The following is a 19,857-nucleotide window of genomic DNA, read 5'->3' as shown; positions in this document are numbered from 1 at the left end:
CAATCAGGATTTTAGGATATTAAACAAGTGCTTTTATACTTAAATAATTGAGATATTTTCGAGTAAAAATGTAAATGGAACATGAGAATTTTAAAAAGAAAAAAGAAAAATAGTGAAAATAAGTGACATGATGATCATTTAGCTGGAAAATACGAGAATTTAAGAAATAGTTAACTGGCATGATGATGTTTGAGACCAACAGAACAGAAATGAAGATCAAACTTTTACCCTGTACATGTACCATTATCTATGCAAATGCAAATATTATTTATATGCTCATCTACAAAATGATACACTTCTCTTCTGTCAATTTATATTATATATTATATATAAAAGCCCCCAACAAGCAGCACAAATGAGACACCAGATCATTGCTGTGAGATGAAAAACCAAAAGGAGCTACTGGTGGGGAAGAAAAGGGAAAATCATTCCTTCCAAAACAATCAAAATATACATGCATACATACATCCGGGGAAGGAGGAAACTTGTTTAAGACACATGAATTTACAAGACGGTGTTAATATGAAGGGCTTTGAGCAAGGAAGTTGCCATTTGCTTCACCAACACTTGGCCCCCGGATCGCTGTCCATCCCTTCGTTCCTCTATTAGAGTCTGAAGCTTCTGTGGTAAATCATTCTCCACGATTAATTGTTTTGGCCGTGGGTGGCGCTCATACACAGCCTGCCAACAATTAAATTTTACAATTTCAATCACCACCTATTCAGACACCCCTCTTAAACCGTCATTGACCAACATAAATATGAACCCAACTGAACTCTAATAAGCAACTGCTAAAAATAGCTACCAACTGAAACCTTCGAGTTATAAATCTACTCTCCCCCTCTCTCTACATTTAGAAAACTAGCCCTATTTCTCCAACTTCTAGAACCATATATTTATTGGTAAATCCTCTCATATATGCAGTGAATTATACCACCTGTGAGAAATGAGAACTAACATATATCATGTACATTTTCAATCGCACAGTAGCTCCCCTTATATGACTGACACAGGAATACATGTTTGTTTTCTTAAAAAGTGGCAAAAGTTAAACGGCAAGGAAAAAGAACAATCTTGATGGACCTAACTGAACAAGTTTCAGGAATCTGCAAATTGATTTTTAGAAAGAAAAAAAAAAAAAAAGGCGCACAATTCTGACAGGGGAAAGTGTAATACTGACCTTAATTAATTTAAGTAGATTAAGACGGGCAATAGCATCCTGATGATCCAACCTTGCAATCAGCAGTGGCGTCAAACCATTAACAGCTAATGTTGTGTTTATTCGGGATGATTTCCTGCATTCCAATAATAAATAACGTCAATCCCGCAAAACCAAAACCAGGAACCAGAATTTCTATACACACTAGTCTTATTTAATTATAAAGAACGAGGATAGGTACTTTTAAAAAGTTAAGCGTGACCAAACTGATCATGCAACTATGTAAGCATAAAACCAATTTAAACAACGAATGGCTGAGGGTGTTTCCCTTTAGGTCATTAACCATCAGTAATCTGATCCACGCAGATACTGCCATCTCTAAAAACTACGAAATAACCAAAGCAAGGGTGTAGAATCTCCTACGTGATAATTTTCAAGAACGGTTCCAGTATGTGGACAAAATGCCGATCTGGACAACATTGGAAAAACTTCACCAATCTGTGAACTGCATCCTTCTTTAGCAAAGCTTGTTCCACCTTTCGGTTGTCACTGTCATTAGCCAAGCAAATAGCAAGTGCATCTAATGCTGTCACAGACCACAGCTCATCATCAAGCAAGCTCAAGAACACATCCAATCCTCCATGGACCCTCAACTGTTCCCTTGAATTACGTGATGCATGAGCCATGTCACACAGTAGTGGCAACGCATGTTGCTTCAAGGGAGAATCTGATATGATGAAACTCATCAAGTGTGGAACGATTCCATTTTCTGCTGCTTGTTCCTGTCTCTTCTTATTTATCTTGCACAAGTTGAACAGGGCATTGAGAACCTTCAGAAAAGAAAACGTGATGGAAAATTAAAAGAACAATACAAAGGCATGTTGGCAAAGAGAAAGAACTAAAGCCAATTTAATGAGAACCATAATTAGATAAGAGAACTTTAGATAAAATTTGGTTTGAGATTTAAAGTTGCACTTGCAATAACTATCATGAGAAATTAACGGAGTAACTCATATAATTAATAGGCTAGTCAAAACAAAAAGCTGAACTTATGGCATAGTTTTCAGTGCCCTCAAGGCTCAATGCTCAGCTCTCTAAAGCTAATTTACAATATTTTACCCACATATTGAAAGGAAAATTTAGGTCTTCCAAAAAGTATAAATGTACGAAAGAAGAATCAATAGTATAAATAACAACAAAAAGGGCATAGATGTGGATGTTTGGGTTGCAAGAAGACAGCAGGGGTAGAAAAATCTGTGATCCATGAGTAAAGAAAAAGGGAAAAAAAATTGCAAAGTAACAAAGAACTAGTTCTTCAAAAGCATAGAGAAATTATGTATTTATTTAGCATAGCAACTTTAATTTTCGCATTGTTATGAGCTCTAGATATGATCCAAGGTAAGAAGATAAGATATCACGAGTTCCCAAGATTTTTCAAAAACCATGTGGGTGCCATCGTATAATCTAAGGAATTCAGTCAACAATGGAATTAAATCCAGGGAATAACTACCAAAAATATAGACTGAAGTAACATAGATGAAGTATGAGACCGGCAAGACTTAGATAAAAACCAGGTGAACCACAACACAGAATAAATGTGAAGTCTCAGAAAATCACAGTTGGTAACCCTTAAGCAGACTACAACGCAACTTTAGGCATAATAATAAAAACTAAGCACACAAACCTCGTGCTGCATTTGGGATACAAGAGGTCCATCTTTGAGCTCTAGATTGGGGATCAAATACTTAATTGCATCTGCTCGCTGAAGATTCTCTAAGCAGTTTGGATCAGTGGACAAATAATTGATACACTTCAGAATCTAAGAAAAAGATAATGAACAATGAGCACAAAGCAGACAAGAATAAACAACGTGAAACATGAAACTGAAAGCCAAAATATTTTCACCTTTAAAAGAATAGGTGGGTCAATGCGATCGAACATCTGGAAAAGACGGTTAAGCAAGCTTTGGCTACACATGTAGGACTTAACGGTAGTATCTGCTTGGGCAAATTCAAGAAGAAGGTCTGCCACCTTTTCCAGATACTCCCCGGCAACATCCACATTCATTGTTGATACCATGTTGGACAGTAACCCTGATGAGGTTGTGCTTCCTGGTCTAGCATTTAGAACACCTGAGCCAGATAATACACCTGATGTCGTCTGAGAAGCTATACCGGATCTGGATGCTGCTCCTTCATAGAATGCCAGTTGTCCAACTTTCTTACTCGCTGTTTTATGCAAAATTCTAGGTGTAGAATCCACAATTCCATTTTCTCTTCCACGGCCAGAGACCTCTGAAATCATCAAAAAAACTCCCAGCCTTGAATAAAAGTCGTAACTGTGTCTTAATTAATAAGCAGCCCAGTGAAAATGTCATAAGACTCATTTAAAGGTAAAGTTAAAACATATGATGTTGACTTAGGAAGTTCAAGCATAAGCATCTTTCAAGGATTCACCAATTCCCAATGATGATACGAGTATGGGAAGGATAAGGTCAAAGTTTACAGATTTCAACTTTTGCATAAAGCACTGAACACTAGGTCAATTGCGAGTATATACCTGCAAAGTCAGCCATCAAGTAATCTAGTTCACCATTGGTTTTCCTGTCATTAGCATGTAGTAGAGGCAGTATACTTTCATGTTTCTCTAATCCTGGCAGGTGGCGTACATACTCCAATTGACAGGAGAAACGTCTAGAAGGAGGTTCCTTCTCCAATAAGCTAAGCAGCGGGCGAACTTGTTCTGCCTGAGTAGTTCTTGAAGTGGGAAATCCATTTGACATAGCTTCTATCAATTTGGGAAGTCTGTCAGTAGATGTCCTGTTTATAGAGTTACTTGCCTTTGGCTGTCTGAGGTCAGCAGGATCAATTTTCCACCGATCCATGTTTTCTCGCCCTATGGAAGTAGTAGAGGATTCTTTGGTGCCTATATTTGCAACTTTTTCCATGGAAGTAAAGTCTGCCAATTTAGAACCAACTGAAATATCTGATGCCCCATTGCTAGACCGAGGTCTGTCACCGTCAATAGAAAGATAACGAGGATCTGGCAGATTGATATCTGACCTCTGAGAATGTGAAGTTGAAGCCCGTGAAGATTCTTGAGTTACAGTTGGAAACGAATGCTCAGTCATTCCATGTCTCTCTAACAAATGATCAGTTGGAGAGAGTGGAATTTCGTTCTGAGAAAACAGACGATGACTGGAATCTAAAGGACCAGAACGTTGCTGTCGAGCTGAACCATCTGATGAGAATCGACCCCCAACAGATTTAGCAGCAAGTCGAGTTGCCTCATTTAAACTATACAGAGTATTAATAAGCCTCAGTAATATCCCATTTTTTGCAGCTATCTGACAGAAATCATTCCTTGGGGTTGATCGTTGAAGCTTGAAAACCTGCCACATGCCATCAATTGCTAGGTGCACCATTTCCCTGTGAAAGAAGAGGATACTGAGCATTTTTCAAGCAGAGAAGTACACTGGAGTATTCAAAATGTAAATGCTACAAAAAGGAAAAGGGTAGAAGAGTAACAAAGGAGATTCTGAATGGATAAATTTTATAATAATTACAGAACGGTATACTGTTATCTGTCTTGCATTAAAAAGCATATGAACTACAATCACATATACATACAGACCTGAACTTTGCATAATCAGCCTCTAAAAAACCAACTAAAACAGGGATTCCACGGCAAGCTATGAACATCTGCAAAGTCAAGGAGCTATAAAGAAGGAACCAGCATGTTCAGTACAACTCTTTTCCATCAATTAAAAGCAATTGAAATAATGGGAGGTGAGTACTCAACACCTTGACAGACAAAGCTGCTGCAAGAACCAAGCTGCTTCCATCCGAACTTCCCGAGGACGATCAGGCCCCGCAAAACTCATTACTAAAGGGATCTATAATATAACTTGAAGTGAACAAAACTGCATAAATACTACAATAACATCACTCTCTCCCTCCCCCTTCTCATTGCAGTGGAAAACATCAATCCAGGAAGTTAAAAGCAAACACACAAAGACAAACATATATATGACTCAAAACCTTCATTCACAGGAACAACAACAACCAAAGGATAATCTAAAGGTTCTAAAAACCAAGGTGTTGCCTCATTAAGAAATCTCTTTAGTTTACTTTCACCTCCCAACTCCTAAAGAACTCTCAAGGTAAGAGCTCGTTAGTGTGGAACAAGAAGGCTTCACAAGCCTGGGAATTAGCAAGGTTGTGAAATTGCATAGACACCTTCTTATCCATTAAGGGGGAAAAATCTTGTGAGGTCCCACAGCCTACTAAGTAATTATCCAATAACTGCACAATTGCGCACAGTTCTTTTTGTGAATAAATAAAACTTTGACAATAGCACTTACCAAGCCAACAAGACAAGCATTCTCCTGGAAATCAGTGTTGTCTTTTACAAGCTCGTTAATAAGTTGAAGCACAGAACATATAACCTGAGATAACAGTAAATATTAACATTGTCAGTTCGTCTTCATGGAGCTCATAACCGAGCTGAAAACAGTCTAAAAACTTTCTCTTTAACTCCCCTACCCCCCTCTCCTTTGTTCATCATAGGAAGTGTTTGGTTGGGGGGGGGGTGGAGTGAAAGAGAGCCTCATGATTGACATACACGAGTTCTTGGGATATCAAGCAATTCCATTAAAGGCAGCAAACCATGCTGGGAGACAAAAACAATTTTCTGTTCAGGTCGCTGGTGGAAGATTGCTATGAGTTTCTGACAGGCAGTCATAACAGCATCCTCTGATTCTTCTGGTCTTAGTGAGCTAACCAATCGACTAAACTCAACTGCCTATAGTGCAAAGCAAAATAAGCTTTTAGGTCTCTCCACTTCCAGAAACAACAGTAACATAAGGAAGATTCAAAATGACACTATTAGTAAAAGGTAATTCAAAACATACAGTATGGAATGGCAACAAGGATAATAAGTATAGAAAAGATAAAAAATAATTTTAATTACTTAGAAGACCATGTTTTTGTCCTTGTGATATTGAGATATACATTCAATCATAGGTCTTAAGGAAAAAAACTCCTAAAATAATCTCCCTAGTATTCACACAGTCTACTTATAATAGGACTAATGAGATGCAAAACCAACCTAAGACTCCCACTACTTGAGATACCTGCCCTATTTGAGACAGACAATTAAAGAAAATTGTCATAGCTAAGAAGAAAAAAGTGGAAAACCCAGAATCCATAAAAAGGTGTGGCAGTATAATTTGAATTTTCAAATACAAAGATCTTAAAATTAGAATAGATTGAACTGCACAAAAAGGGATTTGCTTGACTGAACTTAACAGCAAGAAATGCAGGTGAAACACAAGATGGCTAAATCAACCAGAAGGAAATTTAAGACTAAAACAACTAAACTATCACTTAATAATATAAGTAAAAATATAACACTTAGTACTTAGGAGAAGGAACCTGACAGTAGGCTCAGATGGATAAACTTGAACACATGCATCATTATAGCAATCTACAAGGCTGAACATAAATTCTGTTGTTGTCAGAAATTTTGAACCTTCAACTATCAATACAGATAAAATTGTAAAAAATTCTAGTAAGTTGCTGCCCATGCTCAATGGTATAAAAGTCACTTTAAACCACATATAAATTAGGTTAACGAACTGATATGCATCTAAAATGACCATAGGTAAAAAAACCTCAATATACTCAAAGCAAGAGCATTGCTCAAGCAAAAGAAAGTTTATAAGAGGTTCCACAGCACTAAATAAATCAAGGCCACTTTTTGAAAGTAGTGAGGAACCTGTAGGGGAAATATATTCTCAGAGGGTAACTTCTCTTCAAAAACCTGTCCACATGAATATCATAAACAAGAGACAATGTCATTAGTTTCATGTCTAGCACAGCAAATATGCATAGTACTCCAAACATAGCAAACCAGATGGATAATTTAACATACCAAATTATCAATGTCAATAACATCATCCTTCAAAACACCCATCATTAAGCGAAGTATGTCACCACCACCATTTGACAGTCCCATTTCTTCTTCCATTTGTTTCTTAGCAATTGTATCCCTTAATTTCTTAGCTAGATCATTTTTGCCAGCATCAGGTACAGTAGCTTGGTTCACATTCGATGCAGATGCAGATGTTGAAGCATCAGCTACTTTTTCCTCCAAGCTTTTATCCAATGGATGAAATAAGTCATCCAAGGAAGCATCTCCAGGAGGATCACTAAACCTACTTAACTCATTCCCAGGTGAGGTCACCGATGCTTTTGTAGCCTTCAAAATTGGAATAAAATTGTCAGAATCCACTCCTACTTTCAGCAGGGAACTAAAAAGGAAGGTGAGAAAGATGAATGCTAAAATGTTAATCAGCAGTGTGCATAGACTGAGCGTTTACAAAAGAAAATCATAGGTAACTAATATCACAATCCAGAAATCTGTGAACCAGTAACAAAAATTCTTTGAAGGAAAAACAGAGGACCAGGACACAGCAGAATACCCAATATTATAACCATTGCTGTAAATTTGATCTGAAAAACACATAAACACAGGAACAGATAATGAATGCATATGCTGGTTGGTTTCCTGAACATCTTTAAAATCTAAAAGAATAGCTTATTTGTTCTTAACCAAACCATATGAGTGAAGAATATGTTTCATCAAGATAACCGGATAATGATGTCATAGAAACCAAGATTAAGTCTTTCAAACAATGCAGGTAAAATGTACACAAGCACACACCTAAGCACCCACTAGAGCTGTCCATGGGCCAGGTGGCCCAGTCAGTCTGGGCTGACTTGGGCTGGGCTTGGACAAAGAAGCTTTGTCCACGGGCCAGCCCAGTCCAGCCTGAATGTAGATAAAATGATTTCTTTAATTTAATTATAAATATATATAAATATTAATATAAAATATATTTTATTATTTTTTAAGCAATAATATGGGCTTTTTGGATGGGTCAGGCCGGGCCAAGCACGGGCTTGGAAATTTTATAATCAGGCCACGGCCCGGCCTGGACCATGGACACATCTAGCACCCACATGTAAACATACATGGTAAAGTCATAGAATACACCAAAAAGAAACTTTGAAGGTAAATAAATCTAAACTTTATTAACCTAACATTTACTTTTTCAGTAAGACATTTCAGGTAGTATTACCTTTTGCAGGCCGGCATCCTGAGTAGGTCCAAAACAAAATGATTTATTCCCAATATCAACAGAAGTCTCTTCACCTACAAGTCTTTTTTCCATATGTTTCTGGCTTGATTTAGGAGATCCAATATCATCATCTTGCTGTGATATCTCATGAAGCTGAGCAGGACCAGGGGTAGCCACTACATTCTTAACAGACAGTCTACCAGAACTACTTCTTAACGAAGATTTCTCATGAATGGACAAGGTTGGAACTTCGTCTGATAGTAGATCATCATCTAAATTATTTATTCTTTCTTCACGAAGATTACTATCTGCAGAATGATCATGATCATACTTGCCTTCATTGGTGCCCTCTGCTGATAATAGCTCTTTCCTGGAGCTCTGACAATCAAAAGATTGGAAGTCATTAACGTGATAAAATCTGTCTCACTTCAGCCAAATGGAAAAACTAATAATTGTTCTTCAAACAACTTAAACTAATTTCTATTTATTGATCTTGAAGCTTTCAACTTTATCCAAGGCTTCCTAGCAAAAACGGTTCAGGTTGAGAAAGTTCTCACTGTTTCAGATGCCTCCGCTTTGTGCACAGGAAGAGTCTTTCCAGCACTTTGATTATCACCAGTAGAGCTTTCTCCATCTGCTGCAACAGTTTCTGATAAGTTTCTGCCAAAGGAATAGCAAAACAATTGGAGTGCAAGCCATCATGAGATAATGTAAAAGTAAATATAACAAGATCAAAATGGCTAAATAGCATTATTTAGTTGTCAGTTCAACTAAGGAGTTTTTTTTTTTTTTTGGCAGCTTCTAGCTAAAATACAGAAGTGAACTATCTCAACAAATGAGATGAAAGTTGCACAATTTTCAAATAATTAGATAAAAACTCAGAAATTTTCAATCTATTTTATTTTTAATTTTTAGTTTTCTTTTGGTCTTTCTGGTTTCAATTTTTGAAGTGTACATAATGCATGGAGGTAGTTGGAATGAAGTTGGAGCAAGATCTGTAAAATCTTAGAAAAGGATCAAGAACCTAATATGTTCCAACTTGAAAAATTGTAGTCTCACATTCAGACTGTCAGAACAAAATATGGCAACATAAATCAATTATCTAAGACAGGAGTACAGATGTAAAACAAGGTGTATGGCTCAAAATGGAGCGGATATATCTTGTGTGTATAATATAATGGATGATCAATATATTATTTTCATGATTAGAAGGAGCTGTAGGTTTCTCTTAAAACAAAATCCTAAGCAAACAAATAGTTGCGAAATAATGCAGACGAAAATCAATCAAAACTCTTATCACTTGACAGATCAGTTATTGTAGCTGTCTGTGTGATAAGCAGGACCATATAGTTCAAAAACACTACCAAAACCCAACAAGACAACTACCAAAGGACATTAATGACAATATAATATACAATCTACCTAATGGTTCCACTATGGCGCAGAGAAGACTGCAAGGCACGTTTGCAGTTTCGTATCCAAGGATGAGAAAGCAGTGTTTTTGCATCGGGCCTCTGTCTAGCATCCTGAAAGGTCAATGAAGTATCATCAAACAAAGTAACAAATTACCAATGACTTAAAAGGGGTCAACGGAGGATTAGTCCTCAGTCTGATACCACTGTTTGAACTTAGCAAACATCATCATATTTGTGAACAATTATTTTAACAGATGTAGTTATCGTATAAACTAACAACTAAGATCAAAGGCCATATATTCTTTCAGCCCCATGGTCCAATTAATCTATCAAATTTATCATGATTTTGCACATTCTCAGCTTTGTTACTTCATTTCATGTTAAGGGTGGCTTCTACCTAAAGATTTCATGGCTACAATTATGTTCGCTTATTCTAGAACTTAATGAAAGCAGCTTTCTTGTTTCTTATTCTATTTGTTTATTAGAAAGTGCAACAAAAAGGAAAAGAGAGATTGCACAACAGAATCATTTGAATCACTGTTAAGGAGGGCAAAGATGAATATCTGGTTCCCTTTCGATCTTCATATGTTATAAGATCAACATTCATCTCATTCACATAGATAAAGATCTTTCCTTGCTAATAATTGAGACTATTCTGTAAGTTCAAACCAAAAATGATTTATGGATAATAAACTTTTGATAAGCTGAGAAATAATCAAAACACAAATTAGGACTTCACTTTATCTTCCACCTTACCTTCTTAAAGCACTGGCGCAGAAAGTCAGTAATGTCTGGAGATAGACTATCAGGTATCGGTGGATTCTCATCCTGAAAGGAAGTTAAAAAATAGAAAAAGATAAGGAATTTTAATACATGAAAAAAAAATGCACTTGTTAAAGCATTTTTCAGCAGTAAAATAACATGACAATATGAAATGATTGATTAATCAATATAAATGGCAGATAAAAGCTAGACGGAAATGCAAAAACTCAAACAGGAAGAATCCACTCTTATTCTTATCAACTTACTACAAGAATTGCAGATATATATATCAGACATACCTGCACAATCCGAAAGAGTGCTGGCATAGGCTGCAGTTCATAGTAAGGTGGCACACACGTTAGTAGTTCGACCACAGTACATCCAACACTCCAAATGTCAGAAGCAGCAGAAACCCCAGACATCTCGATCACCTGAAATATTTTAACCTCCAAGTTAGGCATCCGATATTACCTCAAATAAGACAAAAAAGAAAACTATGAAAAACAAGTCTAACAATCAATAGCTTCACTCCAATGATTGAATGGGATCAATTAAGTACCTCTGGGGCCATCCAATATGGTGTTCCAACAACAGAATGTGTGTTAACATCAGCCTCGGTTAGTTTGGTTGCAACACCAAAATCAGCGAGTTTCACAAGACCCTGGAAAGAGAAATTAAGTCAAGGATAAGTCAGGAATAAACCAAGAGAATCCATAGAACCTAAAGACACAACCATCAAACTAACTTGGACATGGAAAAAACAGACCATGGCAACTACAATGAATCTGCACAAACAAGCAAGCGCACAAGGTTAGAGGAAATATAGCCCAAAATTCAGCAGCTCATATGTTTTCCACTCTAGGAAACTTCAGCACTTCAACTTCATTTATTATTTTATCTTAACAGATTTCTCACAACATAAGCAGCTGAAGTACAATGAAACATATGAATGAAGTGAACCAAATTCAACCAGTCTCCAAGTGCCCCAAAAATAAGGAGGTCAAATGGTATTGTTCTCTATCAGATCTCTGCCGCCACAATCAAATTTATAGCAAGAAAATCACTAAAAAAAGCTGATCCAGAAATAGTAATACAACTCCTGAAGGACAAGAAATAAGAGAAAAGAGAACTAGTTGGTAGGTTACCTCTTTAGTTGTCAAAATATTTGCACCCTTGATATCCCGATGGATAACACCCTGTTCATGTAGATAAACCAAACCTTCCAAAACCTGTTCAACAAGTAATTGGCATATCCAAATGATACTTTAATAGGGAAATGAAGCAATAATTTGCAGTAGAAACAAACCTGGGCAATATAAACAGCCACCAATGATTCAGGAAAAGGCCCAAATTTATTTGGCTTGATAATGTTTGCAAGCGAACCATTCTCCACATACCTTCAAACATGTAAAGCAATAAGTACAAGTTTCAAACAGCTCAGAGTACACTACAGTCACAATGTAAGGTTTCTTACTCAAGAATTATATGCAGGTGAGTTGTTGTCTTCAATGATCCAAGATACTTGACAATGTTTTTATGATTCAAATTCTACAAATAATTCAAATAAGATACCAAAACCCAACTTGTTACCATCAGTAATGAGACCAGCAGCAGTAACTAACTACCATGAAGATGGCCAGTGAAAAGCAAAAAATTAACAGGAAAATTAAAAGGAATTGATAGTTGCAACATAGCCAACCAGCAGTAAGACTTCTTCAGTGCACATTTGCAGAACTCATGAGCATCAAACATACAAGGGAGAATACTGATGTAGCATTATAACAAGCAAAATGTTAAAAAGCACCAAAATGCAGTTAAGGCTTAAAGGAGGGAGTTACCTTCAGTAAATCAATCTCTTGCTGCAATGATTCATTCCACCAACCAAGCATATTCAAAAGAAAAAGCAACTTGTCAGACAAGCTAACACAACAAAAACTGGAAATGATAAATGCATGATTTAAAGATAACAATCATATGGAGCAAATATAAATATACAGCTATCCATTTTCATTTTACATGTTTATCACCAAAAATTTTAAAATGTTGGACATATGTTAAATACGCTACAATTTAGGGCTACAATGATAAATTCCTAGGAATAAAATTGCAGCAGATTTCAGAGGAACAATACAGTTTTTTTTATCAAAACCCACAAAACATACATATTCTCCAGAAAAACTGGTAAGTTTCCAAAAGATGTTCGAAGACTAAGATCCAGTCTCCCTATTTTTTGCAGACGAGAGTTTTCTGCAATAAAACTGATAAGTTTCCAAAAGATGTTACAAATGCATGTCCTTGGAAGCAGTAAAAACAAATAAAACTTCAATATTGCAAATCTTAAGCAGCTTTGATCAAAACATGATGCTTATAAATATGAGTCAACTATTACACGTCAAGAAGATAAAACTACTGATGAGAAAAGAATTTAGTATACTTCCAAAAAAATAAACACCCTAAGAAACATGCCAACCGTCAAAAAAGCACCCTGGCTTAAACAATCTTTCATCAATCATAATGCCCTGGAAACATAGTATAATCTAAAACAATAAAAACAGTTCTAAAATGACTGAACCCAACTGTTGTTTTAAGGACATGGAATATAAACACTAATGAAATGGCCAACAGAGCTAAACCCTTTCAAATAGGCCATCATAATGAGACCCAATATCAAATTAAACACGTGCACATTTATAAACTCTAGAGCAAAAAGAGAATATAAAATCGAACCATTATAATATTGAGATCTTCCTGGGCTATATTCTCCAAAGATACTTGCTTAATTGCAACAAAGTCTCCATTCTCCAAATCCAAACCTTTATAAACACGTGCATATGCACCTTTTCCAATTTCATCTCCAAGCATCTGCACAAAAAAAGAGCAGAAAATATATAAACGTCATCTTTCAATTTTCTCAGGGTTTGTGCTATAATTATTCAGCAAGTCATTAGCAGGATAGAAAGGTAAATAAATGGTCCATAAGAAACTTAACATTAATCACCAAAAAGATTTGAACGAGGAAAAAGAAAAAGGAAAAGGAAAATTGGAAGTGCGTAATTCTTTCTTCCACCTCGTTCTTTTTGCCCTCCGATTTGTCGTCAACTAATTGAAATGAAATTTGCAACCACTAATCCAATCAGAGAAATTCAAAAATACAAATTAAGCCAGCCTTTTTTTTTCATTCTTTTCTGTAAAATGAGAATTGAGAGGAACCTTTGACGAATAAAGCCTTCACATTTTCCTTTTTCATTTCCATTATTTACTTACATTCCACAATTTTTATAACCGACCACACCGTCATTAACAGAAGAAGAAAGAGATTGATAAATGAAAACGAAAAGGAAGGCAATGGGGAATAGAAAAACAGATCGAACTATGGAAATTGACTAACGTATTTGTTGCCGAGAGTTTTAGATTTGTGGAAAGCGGAGGAAGTAGCTTGGCGAGACATTGCTTTGTGTCAGGATTCTTCTTCTTCCTCCACCCTCTTCTTTGCTTTTCTTTCAGAAATACGGAGGAAAGCAATGGGTGGCTCTTTCCAAAAAAATTTTAAAAAAAAAATCCTATAAGAAGAAGAAGAAGAAATGGTCCATCTTTTGGAGACCAAAAGATTAGGGTTTAGAAACGCAGGAATCCAGCGAGGAGGCCTCAGCTCCTGAGTGGTACCCAAAAATATGAAATAAACAGGAGGAGGCAGAAAATGAGAAAACGGGCGAAACTACGGCTACTGACGTGCTGTCGTATTGAAGGATGAATTCTTTATTTTATTTTATTTTTTAATAAAAATTGTTTAATTTATAATAATATCTGAATGTATATCATCATTCATTAATACCAAATCTGACGCACTGTGGTGAAATTTTGTTCAATTTTTTTTTTCTGATAAATATTAGTATTTTTTTCTAAATTTAAAAAAATGGTAACTTTTTTAAGTGAATAGGGTGGAGACTAAATTTTTAAAAAATGCCTAATGCTTCCGATTGGGGAGCATTTTCAGGCCATTATTTTTTTATTTTTTTATGCTAAAAATAAAATTTATAAAATAGTTCTTTATACAAATTTTAAATCTTAGTTTACTTATTTTCTTCAAAGATGTAGGATGTAAAATGTAAGATATAAGTATATATAATAAACTCATAATTCATTTACAGCTTATTACTAGATAAGGTAAAAGTAATTACTCATTTAACTATCAATATAAGATCAAACTTACACATATATTAACATATAATATTTTATATATAGATATTAAAGAAAGTCCAATAATATTTTATTTTGTTAGAGTTTAATGTTATCTCTATTAATACTTTAATATTAACCTAGTCATGTAATTTTAAAAAAAGGCCTAATTCAATTTTTTTTAAAAAGGGGATATTTTAGTAATTTTAGCCAGACGGATGGTTTTTCCAAATAAAATAGTGGTTTTTTTTACAAATAAATAAGTTTTTTATCAGGTTTAAAATTAATCTTTACAATTTATATTTTCCGGATTTTTGGCATGAAAATTTTTAGAAATGGTATATTTTAAAATTTAACTCTTAAATTTATATTTTTAATTTTAGTTTTTATTAAATTTGATGTTTAAATTTTTAAAAAATAATTGAATTTAACAATCAACATTTGTCTTCTTAACAAAAAGGAATAAGCAAAAAATCTCTTATTCTTTAATAAATTTTTCAATGCAGTAGTCCAATATAATACATATATTATTTTATTTCATCTATCAATTTGATATCTCTTTCAAACAGTGTTAATTCTGAATATAATTTAATCTGTAAATCAATTAAAGATTATCACATAGCACTATGTTAGAAAAAACGTAAATCATCAAAACGAGAAACCTTCAAACAATTATACCTTTCTTAATTTAACATTTGTTTTCATTTAATTACCCAGCAAAGCAAGTCATTTAATAACCCAATTAAGAGACTGAGCGTTACGAGCCAGCTGCAATGAATTTTATTTTATTTTTCATGTACTTTGATTTAAATAAACCAAACCCATTTAATTTATTATTCTTTTCATTTAATTACTCATTCTAAAAATGGATAAATTTCTTTTTTTCTCTCAATCAATCCTTTAATGGAACCCTGGCCTTCGCGTCTTTGTTATTCTAGCATCGTTTCTGACATTGGGCACCTTCAAATGACAACACAAAGCCTTCTCTTTACCTTTGTATGTTTGGATTCCTCAAAAATTAAGTCCAAATGCTCAAATTGAATCCTGAAACCTAATTTTTCTCTCATCTAATCCTTTATCTATATGATTGTATCGACTTGGATTTCTCTTATGTTGTCCCTCTCTTCCTCCTTTGCCTCTTCACCGTTGGGATTGACCGTTGAACTATTGAAATTCCTATCAAAGTTTGTGATTTTGGTTTTTGTGCTTCTATTAATTTATGTGTTAAGCATGATGGAATTGAAGGACGTGGTGGATAGGAAAATACATGAAGCCATTAAAGGAAGCGGTATTGATCGCGCTACAAGATACGAACGCCGAACAAAAAATTAACACAAAATTGTCAAAAATTAAAGCGGCTTAACTGCAAGTGTTACAAATGAATACAAACTATTTTAAGAATTGAACTCAATATTTTTGTGTTTCAACTAAATACTAACTATTTCAAAGATCGAACCTAAAAGAGATCGGGTGATAAAATGACTAACAATGAAAATATATGCAATTACGAAGTCTAGCTAGCTACTCATTAAGTAATATAGTATGGAAAACCATTATCATAGATTAATTACACTAACTTACACCTAGGAGGACTAAATTGCAAAATAGAGAAAAGTGCACAAATATCAATTCAATGGACTAAAGTGGTAAGTTGACTTCCATGTTGCTAGTTAATTCTTAAATTAGGGATCTAAATTATTCAAATTCCTAATTGGTCCAATTTTACCTTTTGGTCGCCATTTTATCTAATTTTGGAAGTGGAGTTATATTAGAAGTGACTTACTTATCCGAAAGTCATTGGAGTTATATTAGAAGTGAATTAAATTTGGAATAAGTAATTTTACTGAATCAGTATTTAATTAAGGTACGACGGCTAAATTGTAAAATTGATAAAAAGTTCAATTGTTGGAAAATTTTAATTAGAAGCAAGGAGTGGGGATTAAGAAAGTAATTATACCTTATTAAATGTATAGTGGGTGGTAAGAACAAAGAAACACAATGATTATATTATAAAAATTTTATAATTAAATTAATAGTAAATAAAAACAAAAATATTAAATGGAAAAAAAAAAGAGATTTCTTTCTTTCTTTCTTCTAAAACCATAATCGAATGTGGAGAAAAAGCACCAAGAATGTTCAGCTCTTAGGGTTTCAATTTTAATTTCAAATTTGGTTAGTTTATTTTAGTCATTTTCTTATAATTTTTATGTTTTTGAAATCTAGGGAGCTTAATCTAACTCACCCATGTGTTAATTTTTAAAATTGTTAAAGATTTGGAAAAATGTCAGTGATGGATTCTTGAAGTTTTAGGTACTAAATTGATAGTGTCGAAACCATTTTTATTTTGAAAAACGGGAATTTACTTTAAAACGAGATATGGAGTCACCACCAATCCTTTTTGTTTAGGTGTGATCGGGTCACCTAATAAAACATTTTATTTGATCAAAATATCGATTTTGGCCTACGAAATTTGGGAAAACGGGTTCGGGAGTCGGTTACATATGAGGAATGATTAGCACCCTCGTTATGCCCAGAATTGGTACCAAATTGATTAAACAATGTCCTTATGCCTAAAATTAAAAAAAATATTTTGAAATACAATTTTTTTAAAACACTTGAATAACTCAAATTGAACATTAAAATTCTCTTGTTTCGAAGGAATATAATATCACATCCAGCACGTTAGGACATGATTCTTTAAACCTTCAAAACCACGATCAATTCTTGATTTCCAAAAGCTCATACATTTGAAAATTAGAAAAGGATATTCGATTATTTGGTCCAACGAAAAACCGAAACCCAACACGTTAGGGAACGATTTATCGGATTCCCAAACATAGAACATTGCCTTTATTTTTTAGAAATCCTTATCTCGAGATACAAAATGTCATATCCAGTGAGTTAGGACACAACACCTCGAATTCCTGAGAATAAGCTTTTATTTGAAACTTATACGTTTTGATTGAAAAAGGGTACCCGGTTACTTAGATTCAACGAGGAAAATTGGAACCTAGTAAGTTAGGGCACAATCTTCTCGAAGATGTCAAATACCGAGTATTGCCTTATTTTGAAAACTTTTGAATAAAATGATTTTAAAACTTAAACAATATTAAAACACGACCTTTTAAGCAAATAAAATGTGATGGAATAATAATGTACAACACAAAGTAATAATTCATAAACAAAATGTTATAATAATGAATCGCAAATAACAAATAAATACAAAGTAAGAAAATCTAAAATAAAATATAAAATAATTCTAAGCAAATAATACATAAAAAAGATTTAAAATGGATGTTATAAAAGCGATCTAAATTATATAAAATAGTTTTTTTTTAAATGAGTATCCATTCAAGATAAAATAATATATAAAACTCTTTAAAAATAATATATAAACAACTCAAAATATATAATGTGTAAAAAAAAAGTTTGGAATACATAATATATGAAAATATTAAAGTAAATAATGTATAAAAATTTGAAATGAGCGCTATATAAAAAGTTAAAATAGATAATAACAAAAAAATGTAAAATAAATAAATAAATAGAATGTTAATAACAAGAGTAAAACGTATATAAGAAAAATAATAATGAAAATAATATTAGTATATAAATAGAAATAAAAATATAATAAATAGAAATATAATAATAGTAGAAATATAAATAGATAAATAAAAATTAGATAAATAATAATAGTATTAGAATAACAAAATAAATATAAATAGAAACATAATAATAATAGCAATAATATATTAAATTAGTTAATTTGATAATAAAATAGTGAAAATAAAAAAAAAGGATTAAATCGAACCTTAAAGCAAAATTTTGGGAAAAATCAAAAATAAATAAAAGGAAATGGACCGAACGTGCGAATAATAAGGAGGGACCAAAAGGGAAATAATCCCCACCCTCCAAAACACACAGCTTCAAGGAAGACCAAAATGTAGTCAAAACAAATTTTAGGGCCAAAATTAAGAATAATAAAAACTTAATTGCAAAACAATAAAAAACGAAAGGGCTAAAAGCAATTGGACGAATTTAGAAAAAACAAAGAAACTGAAATGAAATGGACAAAATTCCCACTTAATTGAAAGCGAAAAGAAAATAATTCAATTTCAATGGAAATAGGAAAAGAGAGAATAATCCAATTCCAAACTGAAGTAGGAATACCAAAAGTAATCGATCCCTTTTCAAAGAACAAAAGACCCCTATTTATATATATATGGGGTTTACTAAAAATAGCCTAACTAATTTAATAAAATAAATAAAATAAATAAATAAAAACAAATAAAAATAAAAATAATATCTTCCTACTTTTAGCCTTTTACCAAGTCAACAAAATTTGATAACCCCTTGGCTTTCTCCATCTTTTTTATTTGGCCACAATTTAATGATTGTCTTTCAATTTGGCCCTTTTTGGCTTGTTTTCGACTGATTGCATCATTTGGCTTTGGTTATTATTTTTTTGGGCCCAGGCCAAAATTGGCCTATTACAGACAGATTTTAAGTGTAAAAGAGAAAAATGATTAAATTGAGAAGTTAATTGATAGTTTTGTTCAATAGGGACTAAAATGCACAAATTTTGAAATTTGTGGTAGAAATGAGAAATGAGAGGTCCTAAAAGGATTATAGTGGAAATGAATTGAAAATATGAGTTCTAGATTGAAAGTTATGTTAGTCCTAGTTTTAGGGAGTAAATTGAATAAATTGTAAATGTTACTTAAATTTGCAATTGAGTATGAGTTTGTTTGTAAATTGATGATTTGATGAGTTTATGTTAATTTGTAGACAACGTTGACCTGTATTCATTGAAAAAGAAAAGAAAAGATAAAGACATTGATGAATAACTCGGAGTTTACGATTTGTATTTCTATAATCGAAACCATCTCAATTGTTGCATTCATAAACTGCATTGTATGGTAAGATCATAAGGTGAGCTAAAAATGATAAAAATGAATTGGATTGACTTGATATTGATTAATTGTTTGTGATTGGGACTAAATTGAATAGTTTTGAAATATCAAGTATTGTTAGAAATGTGAGATGAAGTCTATATTGTGGTTAATTATGTTGTTGCATGAACAATGATCGGTTAATGAGACTACGATAAGAAATTGAGAATTTGGCTTACAAAATGAAATTGAGAAATGGTTCAAGCAAGGTCGGGTATAATTGGCATGCCAGAGGATAAAAAGTGTTCA

At 33.5% G+C, this 19,857-nt stretch overlaps 1 protein-coding gene across 4 annotated transcripts; it reads right to left on the bottom strand.

Annotated features, from left to right (window-relative positions):
* Positions 1–301: 301 nt before the first annotated feature.
* On the bottom strand, positions 302–14,201 carry LOC107937596 (MAP3K epsilon protein kinase 1). 4 transcript variants are annotated; one of them, XM_016870503.2, is made up of 24 exons: positions 13,869–14,201; positions 13,208–13,342; positions 12,319–12,339; positions 11,955–12,028; positions 11,787–11,877; positions 11,626–11,709; positions 11,040–11,141; positions 10,780–10,911; positions 10,475–10,546; positions 9,726–9,829; positions 8,861–8,963; positions 8,304–8,681; positions 7,094–7,420; positions 6,938–6,982; positions 5,783–5,962; positions 5,523–5,606; positions 4,963–5,054; positions 4,793–4,876; positions 3,719–4,587; positions 3,065–3,453; positions 2,844–2,978; positions 1,583–1,989; positions 1,181–1,295; positions 302–681 (listed from the first exon to the last, which is right to left on the bottom strand). In XM_016870503.2, the coding sequence occupies exons 1-24, from the start codon at positions 13,926–13,928 to the stop codon at positions 505–507; spliced, it is 4,260 nt and encodes a 1,419-aa protein (XP_016725992.2). In that variant the 5' UTR covers positions 13,929–14,201; the 3' UTR covers positions 302–504. The 4 variants fall into 4 exon arrangements, with proteins under 4 accessions (XP_016725992.2, XP_016725994.2, XP_040938902.1 ...); XM_016870505.2 differs by lacking the exons at positions 11,787–11,877; positions 11,955–12,028; positions 12,319–12,339; positions 13,208–13,342; positions 13,869–14,201 and adding an exon at positions 11,226–11,265 and having other exon boundaries at positions 11,626–11,715; XM_041082968.1 differs by lacking the exons at positions 11,787–11,877; positions 11,955–12,028; positions 12,319–12,339; positions 13,208–13,342; positions 13,869–14,201 and adding an exon at positions 11,214–11,265 and having other exon boundaries at positions 11,626–11,701.
* Positions 14,202–19,857: the final 5,656 nt, after the last annotated feature.

Source organism: Gossypium hirsutum, chromosome A12 (genome assembly GCF_007990345.1).
Source record: "Gossypium hirsutum isolate 1008001.06 chromosome A12, Gossypium_hirsutum_v2.1, whole genome shotgun sequence".
Taxonomy (NCBI): domain Eukaryota; kingdom Viridiplantae; phylum Streptophyta; class Magnoliopsida; order Malvales; family Malvaceae; genus Gossypium; species Gossypium hirsutum.
This window is presented reverse-complemented; position numbering and strand designations above follow the sequence as displayed.